The sequence below is a fragment of the Oncorhynchus mykiss genome, chromosome 18 (genome assembly GCF_057628025.1).
Source record: "Oncorhynchus mykiss isolate SJ-2025 chromosome 18, ASM5762802v1, whole genome shotgun sequence".
Lineage (NCBI taxonomy): Eukaryota > Metazoa > Chordata > Actinopteri > Salmoniformes > Salmonidae > Oncorhynchus > Oncorhynchus mykiss.
The window spans coordinates 21,999,500-22,012,500 of NC_143039.1; the positions used below are offsets into that span (position 1 = coordinate 21,999,500).

General features: G+C 48.6%; 1 protein-coding gene across 2 annotated transcripts in view; it reads left to right on the forward strand.

Annotated features, from left to right (window-relative positions):
• The window catches only part of LOC110495483 (interleukin-1 receptor accessory protein-like 1), a 385,189-nt gene that overhangs the window by 333,446 nt on the left and 38,742 nt on the right, over positions 1–13,001 (forward strand). For both annotated transcript variants that reach the window (XM_036951893.2, XM_036951894.2), the window contains exon 8: positions 6,520–6,665. In XM_036951893.2, the coding sequence (XP_036807788.1) occupies positions 6,520–6,665 (146 nt within the window). The remainder of the gene's footprint in view (positions 1–6,519; positions 6,666–13,001) is intronic.

A 13,001-nucleotide genomic window follows, 5' to 3' on the forward strand; every position in this document is an offset into this window, starting at 1 on the left:
TCGAGCTGTTTTGCAAGGAGGAATGGGAAAAAATTTCAGTCTCTCGATGTGCAAAACTGATAGAGACATACCCCAAGCGACTTACAGCTGTAATCGCAGCAAAAGGTGGCGCTACAAAGTATTAATTTAAGGGGGCTGAATAATTTTGCACGCCCAATTTTTCAGTTTTTGATTTGTTAAAAAAGTTTGAAATATCCAATAAATGTCGCTCCACTTCATGATTGTGTCCCACTTGTTGTTGATTCTTCACAAAAAAATACAGTTTTATATCTTTATGTTTGAAGCCTGAAATGTGGGGTTCAAGGGGGCCGAATACTTTCGCAAGGCACTGTATACTGGCACATCAGTGGGGGATTTGTCAGACCTTCTCAGCCTCATCAAACATCTAGTGTGTGTGTGTTGGGGGCCTACAATGTTTCCGCTCTCCTCTCTGGTGTTGTGTGATCACACTGGCTTCTCACTGCAGAGAACATCAAGGACCCCCACACCCTTTCATCTAGCCTCCCTGCTTCAGCTTCAGCTTCAGCTTCACACACACACACACACACACACACACACACACACGACCGAGCCTTGACAGATATCACCCAGAATAGTCATCTCTAATAGTGCAGGAAGACATTTAAAGCTAACGCAGACAGATCTGACCCATGATGATTCCCAATGGTTTTCTACAGAGACAGATCTGACCCATGATGATTCCCAATGCTTTTCTCCAGCCATTAAATCCATGTAGCGACACACATGGCCATGCAGGCCTCTTTAAAAAGCAATCAGTGGAGATCCATCCTTCAGCCTCACGGTCCCCTGTCGCTGCCTGGCTGACCAAACTATGGAGAGGGGTGGAGAGGGATGGAGGTGGATGGAGAGGGATATAGAGGGATGGAGGAGGATGGAGGTGGATGGAGAGGGATAGAGAGGGATGGAGAGGGATGGAGAGGCATGGAGGAGGATGGAGGTGGATGGAGAGGGATGGAGGAAGATGGAGGTGGATGGAGAGGGATGGAGGAGGATAGAGAGGGGTGGAGGTGGATGGAGAGGGATAGAGGGATAGAGAGGGATATAGGTGGATGGAGAGGGATGGAGGATTGGAGGTGGATGGAGAGGGATGGAGGTGGATGGAGAGGGATAGAGAGGGAAGGAGAGGGATGGAGAGGGATAGAGAGGGATGGAGGTGGATGGAGAGGGATAGCGAGGGATAGAGGAGGATGGCGAGGGATATAGAGGGATGGAGAGGGATAGAGAGGGATGGAGGTGGATGGAGAGGGATAGAGAGGGATGGAGGTGGATGGAGAGGGATGGATGATGATGGAGAGGGATAGAGAGGGATGGAGCAGGATAGAGAGGGATAGAGAGGGATGGAGGGGGATGGAGAGGGATGGATGATGATGGAGAGGGATAGAGAGGGATGGAGGAGGATAGAGAGGGTTAGAGAGGGATGGAGGGGGATGGAGAGGGATGGAGAGGGATGGAGGGGGATGGAGAGGGATAGAGAGGGATAGAGAGTGATAGAGGGATATAGAGGGATGGAGGTGGATGGAGAGGGATAGAGAGGAATGAAGGAGGATGGATAGGGATGGAGAGGGATATAGAGGGATGGAGGTGGATGGAGAGGGATAGAGAGGGATAGAGAGTGATAGAGAGGGATATAGAGGGATGGAGAGGGATATAGAGGGATGGAGGTGGGTGGAGAGGGATAGAGGGATATAGAGGGATGGAGGTGAATGGAGAGGGATAGAGGTGGTTGGAGGGAGATGGAGGAGGATGGAGAGGGATAGAGGGGGATGGAGAGGGATAGAGGGGGATTTAGAGGGATGGAGGTGGATGGAGAGGGATATAGAGGGATGGAGGTGGATGGAGAGGGATAGATAGGGATATAGGGGGATGGAGAGGGATAGATAGGGATATAGGGGGATGGAGAGGGATAGATAGGGATATAGGGGGATATAGAGGGATGGAGGAGGATGGAGAGGGATAGAGAGGGATGGAGGTGGATGGAGAGGGATAGAGAGGGATAGAGAGGAATGAAGGAGGATGGATAGGGATAGAGAGGGATATAGAGGGATGGAGGTGGATGGAGAGGGATATAGAGGGATGGAGAGGGATGAAGGTAGATGGAGAGGGATAGAGGGATATAGAGGGATGGAGGTGAATGGAGATGGATAGAGGTGGATGGAGGGAGATGGAGGAGGATGGAGAGGGATAGAGAGGGATGGAGGTGGATGGAGAGGGAAATAGAGGGATAGATGGGGATGGAGAGGGAAGAGGGGGATTTAGAGGGATGGAGGTGGATGGAGAGGGATATAGAGGGATGGAGGTGGATGGAGAGGGATAGATAGGGATATAGGGGGATATAGAGGGATGGAGGAGGATGGAGAGGGATAGATAGGGATATAGGGGATATAGAGGGATGGAGGGGGATGGAGAGAGATGGAGGAGGATGGAGAGGGATAGAGAGGGATAGAGCGGGATATAGAGGGATGGAGGTGGATGGAGAGGAATGGAGGAGGATATAGAGGGATGCATGAGGGTGGAGAGGGATGGAGAGGGATGGAGGAGGATGGAGAGGGATAGAGAGGGATGGAGGTTGATGGAGATGGATAGAGAGGGATATAGAGGGATGTAGAGGGATGAAGGGGGTTGGAGAGGGATGGATGAGGATGGAGAGGGATAGAGGGGGATATAGAGGGATGGAGGTGGATGGAGAGGAATGGAATAGGGTATAGAGGGATGGAGGAGGATGTAGAGGGATGGAGGATGATGGAGAGGGATGGAGGAGGATGGAGAGGGATAGAGGAGGATACTTGGGCTGGAGAGGGATAGAGGAGGATAAGAGGGCTGGAGAGGGATGGAGGAGGATAAGAGGGTTGGAGAGGGATGGAGGAAGATAAGAGGGCTGGAGAGGGATGGAGGATGATAAGAGGGCTAGAGAGGGATGGAGGATGATAAAGGGCTGGAGAGGGATGGAGGAGGATAAGAGGGTTGGAGAGGGATGGAGGAGGATAAGAGGGTTGGAGAGGGATAGAGGAGGATAATTGGGCTGGAGAGGGATAGAGGAGGATAAGAGGGCTGGAGAGGGATAGAGGAGGATAAGAGGGTTGGAGAGGGATGGAGGAGGATAAGAGTCCTGGAGAGGGATGGAGGAGGATAAGAGGGCTGGAGAGGGATGGAGGAGGATGAAAGGGATGGAGGAGGATACGAGGGCTGGCGAGGGATGGAGGAGGATAAGAGGGCTGGAGAGGGATAGAGGAGGATAAGAGGGCTGGAGAGGGATGGAGGAGGATAAGAGGGCTGGAGAGGGATGGAGGAGGAGGATGGAGAGGGATGGAGGAGGATAAGAGGGCTGGAGAGGGATGGAGGAGGATAAGAGGGCTGGAGAGGGATGGAGGAGGAGGATGGAGAGGGATGGAGGAGGATAAGAGGGCTGGAGAGGGATGGAGGAGGAGGATGGAGAGGGATGGAGGAGGATAAGAGGGCTGGAGAGGGATGGAGGAGGAGGATGGAGAGGGATGGAGGAGGATAAGAGGGCTGGAGAGGGATGGAGGAGGATAAGAGGGCTGGAGAGGGATGGAGGAGGATGGAGAAGGATAGAGAGGGATGGAGAGGGATGGAGGAGGAGGATGGAGAGGGATGGAGAGGGATGGGGTGGATGGAGAAGGATAGAGAGGGATGGAGAGGGATGGAGGAGGAGGATGGAGAGGGATGGAGGAGGATAAGAGGGCTGGAGAGGGATGGAGGAGGATAAGAGGGCTGGAGAGGGATGGAGGAGGATAAGAGGGCTGGAGAGGGATGGAGGAGGAGGATGGAGAGGGATGGAGGAGGATAAGAGTGCTGGAGAGGGATGGAGGAGGATAAGAGGGCTGGAGAGGGATGGAGGAGGATGATGTCGTCTGTAGTTGCGTTCCTTTCTTTGTTTGCTGAAATCCATACCTTTTCAATAAACATGAATCAAATACCACCAACAACTGTTTACTTGTTGAGATTCAATTGGCACATGTGCATTTGTGCTGAATTGCCATCTTAGAACAATAGCAATGAGCAAACAGTCTGTGGTTATATTTTATTAACGTTTATTGAAATAGTATGGATTCCAGCAAACAGAAAGGAATGCAACTACAGAGGACAAACATAGGTACAAGGTGGCCGTTTAATAATTAAAATGTTTTTAAGTGTTGATCTTGGGAGAATCAATGTAGTCGGAGCTAGATTCCACAAAGCCTGGTCTGGGCTCCATGCCGTTGGGGAAGTTCATCAGAAACTTCCTTCATCATGGAGAGGGATTTAGTAGTCTATCACCCCGGTAACTCCCCATCATCAAATGATTCTGTTCTCTTGTTTGTGAACTACTGTACAGTGATCCCACATTACAGACGGGGAAGACAAGATGGTCATGAGAAGCAAATGATTACAGATGCTTCAACTCTCTCAAGAGAGGACTGAAGTCATTTAACCTCTAGGCTGTATAGACTTGTGTCTTAATATCCAGTCTGAAGAGGAACGAGATCATTAGCACAGTAGGGATGGAGGAGTGCGTTATAAGATATATCACCGTCTCTGTACCACATATCAATTGGAGACCAGACCATGATGTATGTCATTTTATCCTCTCATCTAAAGGTATACCAGAAGGACTGCTCTGTATTACCTCTCACACATAACACCTCTGGGTTATATGATGGGCTGAAACGGGTGACATCTCCACGTCAGTCTCTGTATCTAGTCTACTATATAGTCTGTTGAACGTCTCCACGTCAGTCTCTGTATCTAGTCTACTATATAGTCTGTTGAACGTCTCCACGTCAGTCTCTGTATCTAGTCTACTATATAGTCTGTTGAACGTCTCCACGTCAGTCTCTGTATCTAGTCTACTATATAGTCTGTTGAGCGTCTCCACATCAGTCTCTGTATCTAGTCTACTATATAGTCTGTTGAACGTCTCCACGTCAGTCTCTGTATCTAGTCTACTATATAGTCTGTTGAGCGTCTCCACATCAGTCTATGTATCTAGTCTACTATATAGTCTGTTGAGCGTCTCCACATCAGTCTCTGTATCTAGTCTACTATATAGTCTGTTGAACGTCTCCACGTCAGTCTCTGTATCTAGTCTACTATATAGTCTGTTGAACGTCTCCACGTCAGTCTCTGTATCTAGTCTACTATATAGTCTGTTGAACGTCTCCACGTCAGTCTCTGTATCTAGTCTACTATATCGTCTGTTGAGCGTCTCCACATCAGTCTCTGTATCTAGTCTACTATATAGTCTGTTGAACGTCTCCACGTCAGTCTCTGTATCTAGTCTACTATATAGTCTGTTGAACGTCTCCACGTCAGTCTCTGTATCTAGTCTACTATATAGTCTGTTGAACGTCTCCACGTCAGTCTCTGTATCTAGTCTACTATATAGTCTGTTGAGCGTCTCCACATCAGTCTCTGTATCTAGTCTACTATATAGTCTGTTGAACGTCTCCACGTCAGTCTCTGTATCTAGTCTACTATATAGTCTGTTGAACGTCTCCACGTCAGTCTCTGTATCTAGTCTACTATATAGTCTGTTGAACGTCTCCACGTCAGTCTCTGTATCTAGTCTACTATATAGTCTGTTGAGCGTCTCCACGTCAGTCTCTGTATCTAGTCTACTATATAGTCTGTTGAACGTCTCCACGTCAGTCTCTGTATCTAGTCTACTATATAGTCTGTTGAGCGTCTCCACGTCAGTCTCTGTATCTAGTCTACTATATAGTCTGTTGAGCGTCTCCACGTCAGTCTCTGTATCTAGTCTACTATATAGTCTGTTGAGCGTCTCCACGTCATTAGGCTCAGTGTCATAAAAGAGACAGAATGGAGGCCGATATCTGTAAACACTAAAGAATAGAGATCATTATTTTTCCATTTGTTCCGCCTGCTCTGTGTGTGCCTAGCAGGAGAGATTCCTTTACTTTTGAACTCATATTGTTTTTCCTCTGCCGTTCCTCCGTTTCCATAGCAGCATGCCGCTATAAGAGGATACTTTTTCAACCTCATTATTTATCTAGTTATCTTACAACACTGTGCGAGCTGAAACAATGCTGTTGACTTTCAATGAAATGACTGTAAAGTCTGTAATAATTATGACTGACCACTTCAAGTTTTTAATGTATGCTGTCTTTGTGGTATTACGGTCATCCATGGTTTGTAAAGTGTACCATCACTTGTGGTGATGCTTTTACTGCTATTCTGTCCACAATCTGTATCAAGGCCAATTCATGTCAAGTCACGTCTCCAGTGTAATTAGCATCCTCGCTAATCTGCCCCCCAAGCCAGCCCTCCTGGGTAATCAAGTCACAGTGAGGGGGATAATGCTTGGTAATTGTCAATCAATCACAGACAGAATCCTCACAGAGACTTTCTCTTCTCTGTTCTCTCTTCTCTCTTCTCCTCTCCTCTTCTCTCATTTTCTCTCTCCTTTTCTCTACGTTCTCCTCTCCTCTCTGCTTCTCTCCTCTCCTATTCTCTTCTCCTCTTCTATTGTCTTCTCTGCAGGCTTATCCGGGAGCACCTGGGAGAGCAGGAGGTGTCGATCACCCTGACCATTGACTCGGTGGAAGAGGCTGATCTGGGGAACTACTCTTGCTTCGTGGAGAATGGCAACGGCAGACGGCAGGCCAACATCCAGCTCACAAAGAGAGGTAGGACACACAGACACAGACACAGACACACACACACACACACACACACACACACACACACACACACACACACACACACACACACACCCACACACACGCAGCTGAGTTTTTACTTAAAACCATAATTATCTGAAGGTTATTCTGTCTGTTTCATTTTTAAGATACCTGCTTAATGTCACATCAACGTCAAACATTGTTTTCAGGGCTGGAGACCGACAGATAGACAGCTGTTATCTTGATGCCAATTTAGAGAAGCAGCAGAGGGACCGTGTTCATCTCTCTCTGTTTTTCTAGACACGTTGCATCCTTTCAAATCTTGGTGGTCAGAGCCCATTGGCTGACTAACGTCTACCAGAGAAGGGCCTGGACTCGATGCATCTTCATCCATCACCGTGGTGACAGCATTAGCTTCATTCCAGAGCACGGCCCAATCTCACAACACCAAAACACAAGATATCCACCAGACAAGGCCTGATGCCCCAACACCACAACAAAGCTATCTACCAGACAGGGCCTGATCCCCCAACACCACAACACAAGCTATCTACCAGACAGGGCCTGTTCCCTCAACACCACAACACAAGCTATCCACCAGACAGGGCCTGATCCCCCAACACCACAACAAAGCTATCTACCAGACAGGGCCTGATCCCTCAACACCACAACAAAGCTATCCAGCAGACAGGGCCTGAACCCCCAACACCACAACAAAGCTATCTACCAGACAGGGCCTGGTCCCCCAACACCACAACAAAGCTATCTACCAGACAGGGCCTGATCACCCACCACGACAAAGCTATCCACCAGACAGGGCCTGGTCCCCCAACACCACAACAAAGCTATCTACCAGACATGGCCTGGTCCCCCAACACCGCAACAAAGCTATCCACCAGACAGGGCCTGGTCCCCCAACACCACAACAAAGCTATTTACCAGACAGGGCCTGAACCCCCAACACCACAACAAAGCCATCCAGCAGACAGGGCCTGATCCCCCAACACCACAACACAAGCTATCCACCAGACAGGGCCTGATCCCCCAACACCACAACAAAGCTATCTACCAGACAGGGCCTGGTCCCCCAACACCACAACAAAGCTATCCAACAGACAGGGCCTGGTCCCCCAACACCACAACAAAGCTATCTACCAGACAGGGCCTGGTCCCCCAACACCAGAACAAAGCTATCTACCAGACAGGGCCTGGTCCCCCAACACCAAAACAAAGCTATGTACCAGACAGGGCCTGATCCCCCAACACCACAACAAAGCTATCTACCAGACAGGGCCTGATCCCTCAACACCACAACACAAGCTATCCACCAGACAGGGCCTGATCCCTCAACACCACAACACAAGCTATCCACCAGACAGGGCCTGATCCCCCAACACCAAAACAAAGCTATCCACCAGACAGGGCCTGGTCCCCCAACACCACAACAAAGCTATCCACCAGACAGGACCTGGGCCCCCAACACCACAACAAAGCTATCTACCAGACAGGGCCTGATCCCTCAACACCACAACACAAGCTATCCACCAGACAGGGCCTGATCCCCCAACACCAAAACAAAGCTATCCACCAGACAGGGCCTGGTCCCCCAACACCACAACAAAGCTATCCACCAGACAGGGCCTGGTCCCCCAACACCACAACAAAGCTATCTACCAGACAGGGCCTGATCCCTCAACACCACAACAAAGCTATCCAACAGACAGGGCCTGAACCCCCAACACCACAACAAAGCCATCCAGCAGACAGGGCCTGATCCCCCAACTCCACAACAAAGCTATCCACCAGACAGGGCCTGGTCTTCCAACACCACAACAAAGCTATCTACCAGACAGGGCCTGGTCCCCCAACACCACAACAAAGCTATCTACCAGACAGGGCCTGGTCCCCCAACACCACAACAAAGCTATCCACCAGACAGGGACTGGTCCTCCAACACCACAACAAAGCTATCTACCAAACAGGGCCTGATCCCTCAACACCACAACAACGCTATCCAGCAGACAAGGCCTGAACCCCCAACACCACAACAAAGCCACCTACCAGACAGGGCCTGGTCCCCCAACACCACAACAAAGCTATCTACCAGACAGGGCCTGGTCCCCCAACACCACAACAAAGCTATCTACCACACAGGGCCTTGTCCCCCAACACCACAACAAAGCTATCTACCAGACAGGGCCTGGTCCCCCAACACCACAACATAGCTATGCACCAGACAGGGCCTGGTCCCCCAACACCACAACAAAGCTATCTACCAGACAGTGCCTGATCCCCCAACACCACAACACAAGCTATCCTCCAGACATGGCCTGATCCCTCAACACCACAACAGAAGCTATCTACCAGACAGGGCCTGATCCCTCAACACCACAACACAAGCTATCCACCAGACAGGTCCTGATCCCTCAACACCACAACACAAGCTATCCACCAGATAGGGCCTGATCCCCCAACACCACAACAAAGCTATCCAGCAGACAGGGCCTGGTCCCCCAACACCACAACACAAGCTATCCACCAGACAGGGCCTGATCCCCCAACACCACAACAAAGCTATCCAGCAGACATTGCCTGGTCCCCCAACACCACAACAAAGCTATCTACCAGACAGTGCCTGGTCCCCCAACACCACAACAAAGCTATCCACCAGACAGGGCCTGGTCCCCCAACACCACAACAAATTTATCCACCAGACATGACCTGATCCCCCAACACCACAACAAAGCTATCTACCAGACAGGGCCTGGTCCCCCAACACCGCCACAAAGCTATCCACCAGACAGGGCCTGGTCCCCCAACACCGCAACAAAGCTATCCACCAGACAGGGCCAGGTCCCCCAACACCACAACAAAGCGATCTACCAGACAGGGCCTGATCCCTCAACACCACAACACAAGCTATCCACCAGACAGGGCCTGATCCCAGAACACCACAACACAAGCTATCTACCAGACAGGGCCTGATCCCAGAACACCAAAATGCAAGCTATCCACCAGACAGGATCTGATCCTTCAACACCACAACAAAGCTATCCACCAGACAGGGCCTGATCCCTCAACACCACAACAAAGCTATCTACCAGACAGGGCCTGGTCCCCCAACACCACAACAAAGCAATCTACCAGACAGGGCCTGATCCCCCAACACCACAACAAAGCTATCTACCAGACAGGGCCTGGTCCCCCAACACTGCAACAAATTTATCCACCAGACAGGGCCTGATCCCTCAACACCACAACAAAGCAATCTACCAGACAGGGCCTGATCCCTCAACACCACAACAAAGCTATCTACCAGACAGGGCCTGGTCCCCCAACACCATAACACAAGCCATCCAGCAGACAGGGCCTGGTCCCCCAACACCACAACAAAGCTATCTACCAGACAGGCCTGGTCCCCCAACACCATAACACAAGCCATCCACCAGACATCCAACATGATAAAGGATGATGTCACAAGTGTTCTGTCTTTGGCATCATTAAAGTGAATACTTATTTTATCAAATCAATTCTCTGTAATTATTATTACTTGATTAAACAAATCATGTAAATGTAATTACCTAGGAAGTTGGGGCACCAAGGAAAAGTTATAATTGTCCTAATATAACTTCAGATATTTTAATATCTGATCAATAAATCTTCTAATTAATGAATTATTCTTTACCTCACGTTAGTCTCATTCCAAACGTCGTAAATTGTTGTTTATCTGCATGAACCCAGCCTTCACTATGAATCATCCATACATCAATTATCTTAATAATTTATTTATTAACTAACTAAATAATCACAGAAATGCACATGAATGCTCACTCATTCGGGATAACTGCAATCAATATATATATACAGTGTGTCGTTGTCATCTCTGTTGGAATTGTCCTTTTTCTGTTGGAAAGTTAATCTGAGATTCTCTCTGCATCCCTGGGACTTTGGTTAGAATGGATAATTCAGAGTAACATTCAGAAATGTTCTTACAGAATAGATGTGTCGGCGGTTGTCGGCCTTCGCATTTCAGGTCGACATAACTTCTAGCTGCAGACTAGTAATTAGTATCGAAGAGTTGCTCTTATTCTGTCGAATCGATAGTCTCAGAGTTTAACCACATGGTTAAGAATTCAGCAACCATTACAACCTTAGCTTGTCCTGTGGTTTTTGTGGTCTCTACTCAAACCTTAGCCCCCTCGATGCTTAAGGTACACATGGTCTGAAGTGGGCTTCTCCAGGTGTGGATTTTATTCGGCACAGTAAAAAGGCTGACCCATGATGCCAGATCGATGTCTGTGCTCATGGGGGCGTGCCAATGACTTCTCTTTCATTAGCAGTTTAAAATCACATTACATACATTCACAAATAGTTTCATCTTTACTCATTCATTTTATACAATAATTAGATGCACATCTCATAACGGAGACTCTTGTATAAACAGAGTCATGGTAATGTGGCTGTATTGTCTCTCAATGAGGTCACAAACATTAAACAAAACGGACCGGTCGTAGCTGGATTCTCCACCGACTGGTTATACATTCTCCAAAACATGGATATTGTTCAGTTCTCAAGTTCTGTGAGGTAGAATAAGTTCCTTTGTTCTACTGTGAACCTTTCTCTTTCTATACTGCATGAGGGAGAGAGTCTCCTTCATGAATTTACGACCTGAGATAACAGAGCCTTGGTATAGGAGGAAGAGAGAGGTGGTGAGAGAGAGATAGTTGGTGCTTGCTATATCCAAAGAGGGCCACGTCATGACACAAGCCATCCACCAGACACCCAACATGATAAAGGGTGATATCACAAGCCATCCACCAGACAGCCAACATGATAAAGGGTGATATCACAAGCCATCCACCAGACAGCCAACATGATAAAGGGTGATGTCACAAGCCATCCACCAGACACCCAACATGATAAAGGGTGATGTCACAAGCCATCCACCAGACAGCCAACATGATAAAGGGTGATGTCACAAGCCATCCACCATACAGCCAACATGATAAAGGGTGATATCACAAGCCATCCACCAGACAGCCAACATGATAAAGGGTGATATCACAAGCCATCCACCAGACACCCAACATGATAAAGGGTGATATCACAAGCCATCCACCAGACAGCCAACATGATAAAGGGTGATATCACAAGCCATCCACCAGACACCCAACATGATAAAGGGTGATGTCACAAGCCATCCACCAGACAGTCAACATGATAAAGGGTGATGTCACAAGCCATCCACCAGACACCCAACATTATAAAGGGTGATATCACAACCCATCCACCAGACACCCAACATGATAAAGGGTGATGTCACAAGCCATCCACCAGACAGCCAACATGATAAAGGGTGATATCACAAGCCATCCACCAGACACCCAACATGATAAAGGGTGATATCACAAGCCATCCACCAGACAGCCAACATGATAAAGGGTGATATCACAAGCCATCCACAAGACAGCCAACATGATAAAGGGTGATGTCACAAGCCATCCACCAGTCAGTCAACATGATAAAGGGTGATGTCACAAGCCATCCACCAGACAGTCAACATGATAAAGGGTGATGTCACAAGCCATCCACCAGACAGTCAACATGATAAAGGGTGATGTCACAAGCCATCCACCAGACAGTCAACATGATAAAGGGTGATGTCACAAGCCATCCACCAGACAGTCAACATGATAAAGGGTGATGTCACAAGCCATCCACCAGACAGTCAACATGATAAAGGGTGATATCACAAGCCATCCACCAGACAGTCAACATGATAAAGGGTGATATCACAAGCCATCCACCAGACAGCCAACATGATAAAGGGTGATGTCACAAGCCATCCACCAGACACCCAACATGATAAAGGGTGATGTCACAAGCCATCCACCAGACACCCAACATGATAAAGGGTGATGTCACAAGCCATCCACCAGACAGTCAACATGATAAAGGGTGATGTCACAAGCCATCCACCAGACAGTCAACATGATAAAGGGTGATGTCACAAGCCATCCAACAGACAGCCAACATGATAAAGGGTGATGTCACAAGCCATCCACCAGACACCCAACATGATAAAGGGTGATGTCACAAGCCATCCACCATACAGTCAACATGATAAAGGGTGATGTCACAAGCCATCCACCAGACAGCCAACATGATAAAGGGTGATGTCACAAGCCATCCACCAGACACCCAACATGATAAAGGGTGATGTCACAAGCCATCCACCAGACCCCCAACATGATAAAGGGTGATGTCACAAGCCATCCACCAGACAGTCAACATGATAAAGGGTGATGTCACAAGCCATCCACCAGACAGTCAACATGATAA